The 16,695-nt window shown below is 35.1% G+C and overlaps 1 protein-coding gene across 1 annotated transcript; it reads left to right on the top strand.

Annotated features, from left to right (window-relative positions):
- Positions 1-2,730: 2,730 nt before the first annotated feature.
- LOC131153584 (uncharacterized protein At5g39570-like) lies at positions 2,731-4,608 on the top strand. Its single transcript, XM_058105995.1, has one exon. It carries the CDS (start codon positions 3,307-3,309, stop codon positions 4,390-4,392), a length of 1,086 nt encoding a protein of 361 aa, XP_057961978.1. The 5' UTR covers positions 2,731-3,306; the 3' UTR covers positions 4,393-4,608.
- The last annotated feature ends 12,087 nt before the right edge of the window (positions 4,609-16,695 follow it).

Here is a 16,695-nt window from a genome sequence, read left to right as displayed (position 1 = left end):
ATTAGTGATGGTTTCAAAACCGTCACTAATACCGCATTATTAGTGACGGTTCTTCCAAACCGCCACTAATACTCTTAACTAAATTTTTTAAAAATATTTTTTAAATAAAAAACTATTAGTGACGGTTTCAAAACCGTCACTAATACTCTTAACTATTTTTTTTAATATTTTTTAAATAAAAACACTAGTAGTGACGGTTTCAAAACCGTCACTAATATCCCATTATTAGTGACGATTCTCCCAAACCGTCACTAATACTCTTAACTAATTTTTTTTTAATATTTTTTAAATAAAAAACTATTAGTGATGGTTTTAAAACCGTCACTAATACCCTATTATTAGCGACGGATCTCTCAATCCGTCATTAATAGCCTTAACTAAATTTTTTATATATATTCATAAATATTAGAATTGATGGTTTGTTAGTCGTCACTAATAAGAGACTTTTAGTGACGAATTTAATCTGTCACTAATAACCTTGAATTGTCGCTAATATTTTCCCAGAAAAAATTTCGCGTGAAAATCGTTTTTCGCGCTGTTTTTAGTGACGAAAGTATTAGTGACGGTTTTTATGAACTGTCACTAATACTTTCGTCACTAAAAACCAGTATTTTTGTAGTGACTCTCTCGTCTGCTATTGCTAATTACTCTCCTAATAAAGGTATTTTATATCACATATTTGATTTTATTTCTGCAAACCGATTGTCTTCTTCTCATAAAGCTTTTTTAGTATCTCTTTCAGCCTCCACAGGACCCAAAACTTACAAATTGGCTACTCAAATTCCTGAATGGCAAGCTGCAATGCAAAATGAACTAAATGTCTTAAATAAGACTTGGGAACTTGTTACTCTTGCTAAAGATAAACAGACCATTGGTTGTAAGTGGGTTTTTCAAATCAAGTATAAGGTGCACAGATGGAACTACTGAGAGGCACAAAACTAGATTGGTAGCTAAAGGCTACACTCAACAAGAAGGATTGGACTGCATGAAGAAGTTTATAGGGATTTGCCCCCTGGTTTGGTTGTCAAGGGAGAAAATAAAGTTTGTAAAGTTTTAAAGAGTTTATATGGTTTGAAGCAAGCTTCTAGACAATGGTTTGCTAAACTATCGACAACATTACTTGCTTATGGTTTTACTCAAGGTAGCTGTGACTATTCTTTGTTTATCAAGAAATCTAAATCATCTTTCATAACTTTACTAGTCTATGTAGATGATATTCTTTTGACTAGTGATAGTTTACTTGAAATACGACTACTTAAGTCCTTTCTACATGACAAGTTTACCATTAAAGATTTGGGGGAACTTAAATATTTTCTTTGCTGGGAGATTGCAAGATCTAAAACTGGTATATCTCTTTTCAAAAAGGAAATTTGTTCTCGATATGCTTGAATAAGCTGGAGTTCTTGGTGCAAAACCTACAGCTTTTCCTATGAATTCAAACTTAAAACTCACTGCTTCTGATTCTGATTTATGTAAGGATCCTTCAGCCTATAGAAGAATGGTTGGGAAATTATTGTATTTAACTTTAACTAGATCTGATCTTGCATTTTCAGTCCAAGTTCTCAATCAATTTTTGGCCAAACTTGTTGTGAGTCATTTCCAAGCTGCCATTCGAGTTCTCAGTTACCTAAAGGCTACTCTTGGTCAAGGCTTGTTCTTTCCAACTTCATTAGAACTGCAGCTCAAAGCTTTCTACGATAGTGATTAGGCAGGCTGTATTGACACTCAAAGAAGTGTCACTAGTTTTGCTATCTTCTTGGGTGATTCCTTGATTTCCTGGAAGAGTAAAAAACAAGCAACTATCAGCTGATCCTCTACTAAAGCAGAATACAAGGCACTTGCCTCAACAACTTGTGAATTTCAATAGCTTCTTTATACACTACAAGATTCGCATATTCCCCATCAGCAGCCATTTTTGGTTTACACCGATAGTAGTAAATTAGCATTGTCCATTGCTACCAACCCAGTTCAACATAATAGAACCAAGCATATACAAATCGACTGTCATCTTATTAGAGAAAAATTACAACAAAATATCATAAAATTGTTCCATGTTCCTTCACGGTTGCAATTAGCAGACATTTTCACTAAGCCTCTCACTTCTCTTCCATTTCATCATAGTCTTCGCAAGATGAACATTCAGAATATGCATGTTCATCTTGAGGGGGGGGGGGGTGTTGGAATATTGCTTCATGGATTAAACAACTAAAGCTAAAATCTACGGCTAGGTTAGAAGAGGAGAAGTTGAATTAGTTAATATAGTTTTTTAATTAGTTATCATAGATAGTTAAGTTGTTAGTTTCTTTTTCTTGTTTCTTGTGTTGTATAAATACAACCATGTATTCTATATTTTGTATGTGAGAAAAGTAAATTTCAGTGAATACAAAGCTTGACAACACTAATATAATATTTTGTAATTATTCTACATGTAAGACCATCCATTATAAGTTTTTCTCTTACCATGATGAAGCATATTTACTCTTTGTTATGGATTGATAGAAAGCTTTATATCCTTACTTCATGTAGATAACATAATTCAAACTATTAAATTCTTCTATTATAAATTATTACTAATTTTGTTCTTAAGAATATGCATTCCATAATACCAAACCCAACCTAAATCATCATTCGGAGATAAGTAGACCTAATAATACAACTAATTAAAAGCTATCCAAAATTTAAGCATTTGATTAGCTCTCTAAAATTGGATGTGCTTAGTCAATCTAATCTATTTATTTCTCAAAAAAATAGTTAAAAGGTAGGTAATATTCTCCCAACACAATAGATTCCACCATTATTCTCGTCTCTCTCTCCCTCTCTTTTTCCATATATGTTATCAAAATTCAACGTAAAATTCTTAACAGTGACACCCTCTCTCTCTAGGTGGGCAATTGCTTGTTGAAGACAAACACTTCCTCGACTATCAACCATGTTACTTCTCACCCAAAAAATAATTTTCTTGTATGCTGACAAAACCCACCATCCACACATATCATTTCTTCCATTGACAAATATATTTTCTTTATCTTTCACAATTGGATGAGACCCCAGTGGTCGATAATTGATACATGATGTCCCAAGCGTCTTAACACGCACGAGGCGCTGACACAGGCACAGACAGGCGGAGTCGTCAAGGAGTCTGGATCCAAATATTCTTCGTCCCCACTACAATTCTGCTCTCGTGCTCGATCCCCCTCCTTTTCCATTTTTTGTAAGATCGATCAATCACCTTTCCTCCATTAATAATTCTTATGATCCATCTTGATCTTACAGAACTCATCAATGGTTGCCGATGCTTGATCAGTTATGGCGTTCTACAGCTCCAATTTTTTCTCTGCAGATTACGGTCAGTACAATCAAAAATACCCTTACATGGATGGGTATCATGATTTTGCTCCATCTCAATCCTCAGTTGCTTACTCCGGCTACCAGTTCACCCATGGCGATTATGATCCAATCTCCTATTCAAATCAATTCGTAATTTCGTACTCCGCCCACTCCTCAAGCCCCAAATTCGTCGAGTGCACAATCCCTCCCTGTGTCGAAGGCCACGATCTTGCTCCGACTCAGTTCGCCATCTCCTACTCGATCTCGGAATTCGATGATTCTCAATTTGAGAAGTACGATCCGACGCCCTACGGCGGCGGTTACGATCTCGCGGCGACCTACGGCAAACCCCTTCCGCCGTCCGAAGAGATCTGCTACCCCCTTTCGTCGCCGGAACCCCACGCGCCGCCGAATGGGAAGGACGGCGTTGGCCAGGCGAAAAAACCCAGTAAAGAAATCGAGGCGAGCAGGGTTGTTGATGAAGAAGAAAAGCAGCCTCCCCATGCGCCGCTGCCGGATGGTTTGCCCGACGGGTCTGTCGGGCCACCGGAGGGGAAAGAGGAGGTCGGCAAAGACACGGCGAAACCAAGTGAAGAAATCGAGCCGAGTCTGGCTGTTGGTGAGGTGAACGAGCAGCCCTCCGGCGGCGGCGGAGGAGACAAGCTGAGCGGCGGGGATGACTCGAATGGCGCGGGAGAAAGCGAGGGAGTTCCGGTCGGGGTTGATGATTATTACTATCCTTGGTCGTGTTATGAAAACGGGTATGGGCGGGAGAGGGAAGCGGCCGGGGCTCCATATGGATACAACCCGGATGTGATGGATATCTGTGAGGGCTTGTTTGGATATTGGCCATGCTTGTATAAGAAAGAGAGGAGAAATTATGGGGATCAAAAGGTTTCAGTCTCTCATTCCGAAGGGGAGAGTTGTGGGAGCAATTGGTTGGAAGGAGCCGCAGAGTATGTTTTTGGAGATGGGTACGGGTACGGGTACGGGTACGGGTACGGGTACATGGATGGTAAAAAATTTGGGGAAGGTGTGTCATGGGGATCCGATCCATGCCTATGAAAGGCACAACGAGGAACAACCTCAGCGTGTGGTTGTAGATTATTGTGAGCAATCATGGGTGCAGAAATTCATTATATTCTGAAATTTGTATTTAGTTTTTTTTTTTTTTTTTGGGTGAGAAGTTGTAATAAGGTATGATGCCATTGTGCTTGTTTTGTATATATTTATGATATTGTTACCTTAATAAGAGGCCATTTTGGCCAAGTTTCATGCCTACATTATTTCAACTTTGAAGGTTTGAAATGAATTACTCCAAATAATGTTTAGATTCAAAAAGGTACAATTAGTGAATTCTCGTTACAGTTACAAAATTTAAATTACAAGTGATAAATTCACATTCATATAACTTGAAATTATGATAATATTCAAGATTTTTGATAAATATTATCAAAAACTTAGTTGGAATAATGATTAAATAACAAGTTATGAGCTCGCATTTGTAAACTGAAGCTATGACAGTATTTAAGAATACTTGATAAATATTCTCAAAAACTTGGTCAAAATAATGACTTGGTATGCTTACGAGGAAGTGCTCACACTAACATTTCAAGGCTTGAGACCATCGATAAGAAAGAAGCAATGATTTCAAGAACTTTGCATATGATAGAATTAAGATCTTAACTAATAAATATATGTGGAGAGGGAACTTAAATTGAAACATCTAAAGGATACCATGTGTGATTAGAATCTGTTGTAATATGGATAGGATAAATAGGATGCATAGCGGAATAAAAATGCAACAAGCAAATGAAACACAACCAGAAAATGATAAATAATAAGAACAACAATAAGATTTATGTCGTTCGGCAAAGCCTACATCTATAGAAGCAATAGCACAAGAATTTCACTAAGGAAATCTCAAAGTACACAATACACTTCTCAAATTATCACACACACTATCAATACATGCCCAGAATGACATATATAACAGTCCCTTGGAGGTTTCCCTCCAATTACCCAACCACCCCAACATTCAAATTCAAAATTCGAAAAATAGCCTGCAGCCCAAGTGCACTCATCGACGAGTACAAGGGATTCGTTGATGATCAAAAGAAGAACACCGGTCAAGGAGCCCATTTTCTGCTCTCGGTATCTCTAGAACTCTAAGATTTTTCTATTCTCAGGATCTACTCATCAACGAGCACAGGGCACTCGTCTATGAGTCCCTGCTATGCAACCCCTTTATGTTTTCCTTCCTTCTTTGTTTATAAAATCCAAAGTATAAGAGTCACGTCATAAACAACAATCTCTACCTTAGCGATTATACACCCTTTAGGAGAATCTCGAAAAGCATGTCCAGCTACTCCACCTTGAACTTGAAACACTCGGTTGGGTTTGTCTCCTTTCTATCAATTTGAGACATAGAGTAAGTCCAAGCAATACTTGAACTTCTTAGAAGTAACTGATTTTGTCAAAATATCTACTACATTTTCAGATGTGTTGATTTAGGTGTAATCCCAAGAAGGGGGATGAATTAGGTATTTTAAAATTCTTTAAAACCTATTTACCTCTTAGTCTCTCTTTCTAAATTTTTCAAATTACTTATCAAGTTCGTGTGAGGTTATTCAACATACATACATGCAATATAAGTAATGAAGTGCATTGCAGAAATTAAAAAGATAAGGAAGAGAGAAGGCAAACGCGATTTTACGAGATTCAGTCAACCCAGCCTATGTCCTCGCCTTGAGCAACCCACTCAAGGATTCTACTATAATCTCTACTCCTTAAATTGGGACGAAACTTCCCTTACATCCGCTGCTTACAAGAGGTACAACTTCCTCCTATTTCGATGCTTATAAGAGATCAACTTTCTCCTCAAACCCAGTTCACAACCTGAACCGTGATTACAATATAATATCAAATCTGCAAAACACTCAATGTTGCTTCTAACAAAGTTAGTGAGTACAATTGAAATTTCTAACATATAATCATATGATGAAACTTAAAACTCAATATGTATGTAACGATACAATTGTTAAGGAATGAATATGTTTCAACACACAATTTCCCTTTTATCAACACTCCCAAGTAATGTTATACTTAAACACTTTGGAGAAAATTAGAGTTCTAGCTCACTTTGCAAAATGCTCAAATATCTAATGTGAACTTATCAACAGCTTTATCTTGAATATTATACCAATCAAAATCAAAAAGCTTTCCTTCAAATTTTTCAACCACAATATGATCTTTGTAATATACAACTTATAATATATATATATATATATATATATATATATATATATATATATATGATGTGATTACCAAAGATCAAAACCTAATATAAGGTTTTCAGAAAATATCCCTCAATAATATGTATAGTTATGAACTTCTAAGGATATTTAATCAAGTGATTTTGTAGTATCAAAAATATCAAATTTTTAACTAAATACACGCTTGAATAAAAAAACGATTTAACCAATGGCATAATCTTTCACAAGTAATGATCTTATCAAAAGACTCTCTATATGTATATGAACACTCAAGATCAATCTCTCTCTAATAATATTCAATAATAAACGATGAGATAAGAAACTCTTGAAAATAGTAAATGGATTTACCAAACCTTAATACCAAATAGATATTAAGATGTGTATATGAAATCCCTTAGTTTTTCTGAGTTGATTTGCCTAAGCTTGATGAGTATGAGCTGGAGGGTAGGCAAACGTATAGCAATATGTTCAAATCTCTCAATTCTATGTCAAAAAGATGTTCTCTTCTCTTCTCGTTGATCTTCTCTCAAGCACTAGGGTTTAGATGTTCAATATATAGGTATCTTGCCCTTAAATAGATCTCAACCGTTGGATCAAAGATTAGCTCGCGTGTTCTTTCATTAAAAATTAAAATTTTAAACTTTCCCGCAAGTTCAGACGACTAAGGATAAACACCCAGACTACTGAAGTTCCTTAGAGCTTCAAAAAATTAATCTGGACACTCGGTTAGACAACTGAAGTTGGGGTTCAGTCTTCTGAAGTTTCGGGTTCAAACGACTGAAGTCTGAGTTCAGTCTTTTGAGGTGCTTCTTCCAGGCTCTGTGTTTCACCATAAATTCTTCAAACGACTGAACTTAATCTTTATTCTTCTGAAGAAATTCTTCAGACGACTAAGCTTAACTTCGGGACCAATTTTAGGATTTTCTTTTTAGTTCAAAAAATTCGCTTTGCTCTCTTTCTTGGTTCTTTTATAAAAGTATGTCCTAGGGTTTTAAAAATATTTCTAAGTCCATAAATATCCCATAATGATGTTCATGAGATGCATGAGCCCTAAGGTCATTCTAAGGTATATGTTGAGCCTCAAATTAAATCATATGAAATGTGAATACATAAGTTCTAAATACCCATTCCCATGATGATCTTGAACTTGTCGCTTGTATCTTCATTCTTCAACTCTTTTAGTTCCATGGAATTTTCCAAGATGAGTATGCTTTAATCTTCATGGCTTCCATGACTTGTTATCTTTTCGTGTATGCTAAATATTGTTCTTGTTCACAATTTCAATGCACAGATCAAAATTCAAGTGATTTGTCATTATCAAAACTAGATTGGACTCATAGAGTCAACAATCTCCCTTTTTTCGATGATGACAAATATACGAGCAAAAGTATAAAATGGGTTACACCTAACCAAGCTCCCCCTTAAATAATGCATCAAGTATTCAGTAACTAAAATATGCTTATACCGAATGAAATATGCTCATGTTCATACACACATTGTTTAGCCTCATTCCAAATGAAATATGCTTATGTTTATACACAAGTTGTTTAGCCTGATTCTTCTACTATAGCTTGATTTTTCTCCCCCTTTACACAATTAGTTTTGCCAACAATTTTTGCTATTTTGCCAACAATTTTAGCTCCTGAGTTTTCTCCCACTTTTGATATCAACAAAGAGGTGTATAATAATACATGAGTGGACATAATCTTATGTTCTTCTCCCCTTTGAAATCTTAAATTTTTTAAACTTATTCAACCATCAGATTTGAAAATTTTACTTATCCTACTTGCTAATGCATAAAGTGGTGTTGTTGAATGTAAATTGCATTGTGAACATACACAGTGTGGCAAATTTCAAAGTTTATGTGAGGATTAACATGTAGAAGTTCATATTCTCTTATCATGATACTAAAAGTTGACTAATGTGATACCGAATGAGAAAAAGTGAGCTTAATTGAAACTTTTAACAAATTGTGAATATCAAGTGACGTTGCTCCCCCTGAATTTTGTCATCTAATATAATTCTAAGGAACCTCTCGACTATGCATCAAGCCTAATTCTCACCTAATTTTGATAAACCTATCCTCTGCAAGTGGTTTCGTGAATATGTCTGCCCATTGTTCATCTGTGCATACAAACTCAAGTGTTACATCTTCTTTTTGCACATGATCACAAAGAAAGTGACATCGTATTTCTATATGCGTAGTTCGTGAATGTAATAAGGGATTCTTTGAGATGTTTATTGCACTTGTATTGTCACATTTTATAGAAATTGTATCATAGTTTAATCCAAAATCCGTTAGTTGTTGCTTCATGTATAGAGTTTGAGCAAAACAACTTCTTGTCGCTACGTATGCAACCTCAGTTGTGGAAAGAGCTACTATATTTTGCTTCTTGGAAAACCAAGAAACTAACGAATGTCCTAAAAAATGACAAGTACCACTCGTGCTCTTCCTATCCACTTTGCTACCAGAAAAATCAGCATCTAAATAGCTGATAATCTCAAAAGATGTATACTTAGGATACCATAACCAAATTTTCACTGTTCCTATCAAGTATCTAAGTATTCGTTTGACAGCTAACAAATGTGACTCTTTTGGTGCCACCTGAAATCTTGTGCACAAACATACGCTAAACATTATGTCAGGTCTACTGGAAGTTAGATATAGTAAACTACCAATCATTCCATGATAAAGCTTAACATCTACCGAGGTACCTTGTTTATCTTTGTTTAATTTCAATAAAGCGCTCATAGGTGTACCTAGTATTTTTTCCATCTTCCATATTAAACTTTTTGAGTAGATCTCTAATATACTTCGATTGATTTATAAATATTCCATGTTTCGCTTGTTTGATTTGAAGTCCTAGGAAGAAATTTAGTTCACCCATCATGCTCATCTCAAATTCATTTTGCATAGTATTTGCAAATTCATTGCACAAATCTTTATTTGTAACTCCAAATATGATATCATCTACGTATACTTGGACTAGGAGCATGTCCTCTTTCTTAGACTTTATGAACAGAGTTGTGTCTATCCTTCCTCTGATAAACCCATTTTCTAGTATAAAACTGCTTAGCCTTTCCTACCAAGCTTTATGAGCTTGCTTTAAATCGTACAAGGCTTTTGTTAGTCTATAAACGTGATCTGGATTCTTATGGTTTTCAAAGCCTGGGGTTGTTCTACATATATCTCTTCACTTATGTACTCATTTAAAAACGTGTTCTTGACATCCATTTGATATAACTTGAAATCCTTATAAGCATCATAGGCTACAAGCATTCGAATGGCTTCCATTCTAGCTACAGGTGCAAAGGTTTCTTCAAAATCTATTCCTTCTTCGTGGTTATATCCCTGAGCTACTAGTCTAGCCTTATTTCTAACAACCATCCCATGTTCATCTTTCTTATTCTTATATATCCATTTTGTTCCAATGATTGACTTATCCTCAGGTCTAGGAACTAATGTCCATACTTTGTTTCTCTCAAACTAGTTTAACTCTTCTTGTATGGACAACACCCATGATTCATCCTCAATTGCTTCACTCACATTCCTAAGTTCTTCTTGAGATAGAAAGGCAAAATGACTAATCATATTCCTATGTGAGGATCGAGTGGCTACTCCACGTAATGGTTCACCTATTATTTGATCAATGGGATGATTTTTTATGTACTTCCATTCTCTAGGTGGTTCATTAACCTTATTGTCAATTTGATTAGTTTGAGTGGATGGTTCCTTAATTTCATTTTTCCTTTCTGAATCATTCTCAATGGATAGTTTCTTAAATTCCTTGTTTATCTCAATTTCATCTTCATCAATTCTTTTGGAGAAGGTATTTGACTTATCGAACAATACATGAATAGATTCTATAACTGTTAATGTTCATTTTTTATATACTCTATAGGCTTTATTATCTAAGACATACCCTAGGAAGATACCTTCATCTAATTTCACATCAAATTTTCCTAAATGTTCTGTAGTGACCCGAAGAATAATGGTATTTAAATAATAAAAATGAAAGGAAATGGAAACAGTAACAAAAGGAGGAAGCTGACTTCGTCGACAAACGCAAAATTTTGGGGTATAATAATCCAGGAGACAGCCTCGTCGACGAACATAGGGCATTCGTCAATGAGGATAACATAATGCCTTGTCAACGAAGACAAGTTTCGTCAACGAGAAGATACCGAAAGTGGATTTTTTTGGAAGTCTAAAATTTGTCGACAGGGGTGCAGGTTCGTTGATGAACTTTCTACAGGACTCGTCGATGAGGTGACATGACTCGTCAACGAATCCCGCAGTATAAATAGTATTTAATTCAATTTTCTCGCAGAAAAATCCACCGAAGTCACTCACTCTATCTCTATCTCTCTCTCTCTCCCACGGCTCCACTTCTATCTATCTTCGATTTTGGCCCTGTCGTTCACTGAATCAACGATTTGAGGCCACCATGACGCTCCTGGAAAAGTTCTCTCCAAGTCTGCTAGAGCAGATCGTTGGTGGGACGAAATTAGATTTCATCCCAAATTCAGGGTAAGGTCTTTTAAGCAAAATTTGGTTTAGTAGCAGTTGTAAGAAATGTAGTAGATGTAGAAATAATGATGTTTTGTTCTAGGATTTATAATTTTCAAGGTGTTGAGTGGAGAATCCTGTGGGTGTAGGACCCACTACAGTAAGGGGATTTTAACAGAAATCAGGTAAGGAAATATGCTATGTTAGGCCATTTTAAAATGATTTTCTGCATAAAATGTATATTTTTACTAGATTAATATTCACAGCAGAACTTTATACAGTTTATCAATTATGAATAATATGTTTTAAATTACTGCGTGACTTGAGAATATAGATATAGTACAGAGACATACTTTACAGTATTTTTCAGAGCTATGTTTTATAGATTATACAGATAGTGAATATATTTTATAGTAATTATAGAATACCATGATTATACAGTTGATAAAGATACAATTTACAGTACCATGACATATAGTTTTACAGTTCATTTTATAATTATAGTTGATACAGATATAGTTTATCACAACGTCATGGTTTATACAGTTATTACAGAATCATGGTAAAATAGATAGTTGTATATAGATATGTATTATACAGTATCAAATCCTGTTGGACCATTACAAATTATAGAGTGCGGTACCGTTGTTACATATAGTATATAGAGTGCAATCACCTATTTAGATAATCCGTGGTATAACAGTCAATCGTATAGAGCCCACGAGTGGACAGGCTCCCCATCAGATATGGGTTGAGGAGGGCTGATCAGACTGATGGAGTATAGTGGTTTATCCTGGTCGGCTAGCCAGGGTAGATCCCACCTACGGGCTGCACAACCCTGTTATGAGGGGTTAAATCATGACACACAGTTATCCACAGAGAAGTTTTCAGTTATTATTATGTATATACAGATCTATAGAGACAGAAAATATACTTATATATATTAGAAGTATTTTGAGTAGAAACCTAAAGTACAGATATGTTAAGCAACAAAATAAAGGTGATGGTTGATATTACTTGTATTGTGTTTACAGATTCAGTGATACATGATTATATAGTAATAGATTTTCATAGTATTGCAACTTATTTGCCACACACTAGCAATAACATATTTCATCTTACTGAGCGTTGGCTCATCTGATTACTTTAACATTTTTCAAGTGATCCAGGTAGGCGAGCAGATCAGGCTCGCAGATAGAGGGGCCTCGGTATTGCCCTAACAATAGAGTGAATATTTTGGGGAGCATTTTTGTATAGCCTTAGCCAGTTTAGGGTATTTTGAGAAACAGTCTTATATGTATGTTTTGAGTAATCTTTTAGCATTCTAGTATTGTATATAATTATATATATATATATATATATATATATATATATATATATATATATATGGTTATGTTTATTTGATTTCTGCTCCTCGCTACTTAGGTTGATGGTTGGGTTTAATTCAGTTTGGTATTAGAGTATTATAAATGTTATAGTATATATATATATAAATACCCCAATTAAATAGCAGGTTGTTACATGTTCATTGTCTCTAAGCACAAAACATTTACAGCCAAAGACATGAAGATATGATATGTTTGGTCTATGGCCATTCCATAATCCGTATGGAGTCTTATTTAAAGATGGTCTAATCAAAACTCTATTTAGAACAAAGTAGGTGGTACCACTACCTCAACCTAGAAGTACTTAGGTAATTGATGTTCGCTAAGCATAGTTCTGGTCATTTCTTGTATAGATCTATTCTTCCTTTCAACTACACCATTTTGTTGTGGTGTTCTAGGAGTCGAAAAATTATGAGCTATTCCTAATGAGTTATAGTAGTCTTCCATGTCTTGATTTTTAAATTCTCTACCCCTATCACTTCGGATTTTAGTGAAAATATATCCCTTTTCATTTTGGATTTTCTTGCACAAGTTTATGAATTGTTCACACGCTTCATCTTTGTGACCTAAGAATAGTACCCATGTATATATTGAATTATCATCAACTATGACAAATGCATATGATTTTCCTCCTAAACTCTGAATTGGGTTTGGATCAAATAAATCTAAGTGTAGCATTTGAAGTAGCCTAGTAGTGGGGATTTCTTTCTTCTTCTTAATGCTCATTCTTGCTTGTTTTCCTAGTTGACATGCATCACCGATATGAATTACAAACATGAAATTTTAAATTAGTATCATGACTATTAGATTATTGAAGCACACTACTCATGCCATATTGAAAAATAATGAATTGAGTGTGTTTATATGCTTGATATCCATATGCTCAAAATATGATTTTATTTGAACCTAATCATTTTTCATATCTTACTCTTTTTTATTAATATCAGAAGGGGGAGAAGTTTTGAGTAAAAATTAAGCATGGTATTAAATTTTTTTTTTTTGCATGATATATGTATAAAAAAAAGGGAGAAGTATTTAATATTGAATGATCTTGAACTTAAACAATGTGATGAGCATGATATTGTATGATATTGAAATTGGTATTGATATTGATCTTGAAACTACAAATATTGTTAAGATGATACTTATTGTAAAGGGGAGTTTTTTTAAGGCTTACTCAAATTTTTGCTCTTTGTTTGTCATCATCAAAAAGGAGGAGATTTTTGGCCTTACAAGGCTTAACATCTTGTTCTGATGCTGACAAACAAGTGAAACTTAACATATTTGGTTGAGTAATGATATTCTAGGATTTAAGAATGAGAATACAAAGTAAAATGATCACAAAAAAGAGTCAAATCATGGATGCAATGATGATATCTATCAAAGCTTAAAGATCATGAGAGTTGAATGTTAAAGAGAATGTGCTAAAGGCTTAAAGCTATTGAAGTTCTTAAAGAAATCCAAAGGAAGCTCAAAGCAACACCAAAATGAACAAAGGATGAGGAATCTAAAGCTGACTCAAGCTAAAGTCTAAGGAAACTCAAAGTGACCATATCATGGTAGACTTCAAGCTTAGAGTGTAGGGCTTTAGGATATGCAATGTAAGTTCTTCATATTAAAATACCATGAGAAAATATTTTGAAACTCATTAAGGGTATTATAGACTTAGAGACCTAATTTTCAAAATCCCAAAAAATGATTTATAAAGTAATTAAAGTAAGAGAGCAAGGAGTGTTTGAAAAATAAACTGAAAATCATATTTTTGTCTGTCTAGATAACTGAAGGTTCACTTCAGACGCCTGAATAATTTCCTCAGATGGATGAAGATTTTATTCAAACGGCTAAAGAATTTCCTAAACAGATTCTAAAGAGGTAGTATACCTTCAGACGTCTGAACTAGATCCTCATATGACTGAAGTGTCACCTCAGACATCTAAAAAGGATCTTCAAACGGCTAACCCTGTATCAGTTCAAATTCTTCAGTATTTTTGACTTGTTCAGACGACTAAACTCGAAGGCCCAGACGATTGAACACTGTTAATGACCAGATTTTTTTAAATATTCTGATTTCAAATTTAAACTTCTTGTGCCCTAATCTTTCTAAAACCTTGGGGTAGACTCCAAGTAAACTTGGGCAGCACGAATAAGAGTATTTCTAAGCCTATAAATACATGGTTTATGAAAATCAAACTAACCAAGAATTGAATAATCTCTCAAAGCTCTCTTTCTACTACTTTATGCTACGAATTGCTGCGAATTAACTAAGTGAATTCTGAATTTATTACAACTTCTCTGAGGCAAACAAACCAAGTTCTTGATTCTATTCAAGAGAAGGAAACTAGTGATAAATTTCTTGAGCTTCAATCTAAATTTTTTGATATTTTATTGAAGTATATAGTGCTGAACTTGTACTAACCTGCTCTTGTTTGAGAGTGTTTCTTGTACACATCTATTTGTTGATTCTCTTGTAGATTGTGACAAGTTCAAGGTATTTGGATCATTGGACCAAGTGAGGAGATATCACTTGGAGAGGTGACTACTATAGCCTATTAAAGGAGTGACCAAGTGTGGGGTATCGCATGGAGATGCGAGCTCTAGCCTATTGAAGGAGTGCGTAACAGTTTTGTTCCGCCCGGAAAGGAACTGGTTTAGTGAATCCTTTGATGGTTTGCCAAAGGCGAGGACGTAAGTTGGGGATAAGTCGAACCTCGTAAAAACCTGGTGTCACTCTTTCTCCCTTACTCTCTTTATTTTCAGCATATATAAACTGCATGAATGATTTAATTTCTTAAATATATATACTACGTAATTTGGAAATTAAGTAAACTTAAAGTTTAATTTTGATTTGGGATTGCGGAAACCAAAAGTGAGTACATTAGTTGATCAATACTTTGCGTAAACCTCAAAGGGAGTACGTTGATTGGTTAACACCCAAAGATAAATTAACTAGGAGTTTATTTAAATTCTAAGTTGTTAGGAATTTGATTTGTGATTTGCACTTAAGAATCAATTTCATTCTCTATAGGGTTTGCATAAAATTTCATATACACAGGGCTGTTAACAAAAGCTGAAAGCTGAATATTAAAATTTATGGGTTGAACACTTTAATTGATTGATTGGCTGAATGTTTAAGTTTTGATTTATATGAGTTTTGTGGTGATTAGTTGTGGATTGAATAAAGAACTAAGGATTGGTTGTGTGATTGAAAGAATTAACAAGAGGTTAAGAATTCATGAAAAGAATTAAAAGAAAATTTTAAAACCCAATTCACCCCCTCTTGGGACAACACCTTTGTTTTCACATAGATACATACATACATACATACATACATACACACACACACACACACACACATAAACTGCCTTTTACATACCTTCTAATGAGAGGAGGAGCCACCTGCATCTTCTGGTCGAGATTGGTGCATCATTTTTTCGAGCTGAGCTTGCCAGCTTATCATGGCTTCTAGCTGGGCTTCATAGGTGGTCACCTTCTCTTTCAATTGCTGAGTCTCCATTTCCACCATATGCACCCGGTGAGCCATCTCCACTACATGGTGCTATGTAATCAACTAGTGTACCCATGTAAGTAACGTCTACATAAAATCCAGAAATGGCCAGAAAAACATAATGATATAATGAAGTACAAAATACAGATAGAAACCAAAAACACCATGTATTTTCATTAATTTCAGAGGCAATACAATGTAGATAGAAACATCAAAGCACACATACATCCATTCAAAAGCATAGTAAAATAGAATACAGGAAAAAAAAATAAAATAAAATAAAATAAAAGCAAAGTGTGCATGAGCACAATACATAAGCAAAAGAGAAAGCGCATCAAAAGATCCCAAGCATCCACCCTATCCTAATCAGAGTCCAAATCAAAATCAGAACTACCCGAGCAAGGCGAGGCAACTACTGCTCTAGCAGTGTCTCGGTCAGGTTCCATTTCCTCCAAAATATGACGCAAATTAGGGGTAAGAGGGGAGGGTAGTGGTTTGCATGGCCTGAGGATATGAAATAGCACCGGCTGAGCGAACATGTCCTCTGTTAGCCTTGAGGTAAAATTCGGGGACTGCTCTCTAATGGGTGGCGCAGCAGAATGTGTCGGGGGAAACTACACATTGTTAAGAGTCACCCTTGGTGCTCTCGTCTCCTCTGAAATCCGTTCGTGCTCGCTCAAGGCCGCTCGACAC

This window comes from Malania oleifera, chromosome 4 (assembly GCF_029873635.1).
Source record: "Malania oleifera isolate guangnan ecotype guangnan chromosome 4, ASM2987363v1, whole genome shotgun sequence".
In the NCBI taxonomy this organism is placed as follows: Eukaryota; Viridiplantae; Streptophyta; class Magnoliopsida; order Santalales; family Ximeniaceae; genus Malania; species Malania oleifera.
The sequence above is the reverse complement of the archived record's forward strand: the minus strand, read 5'-3'. Positions and strand labels throughout refer to the sequence as shown.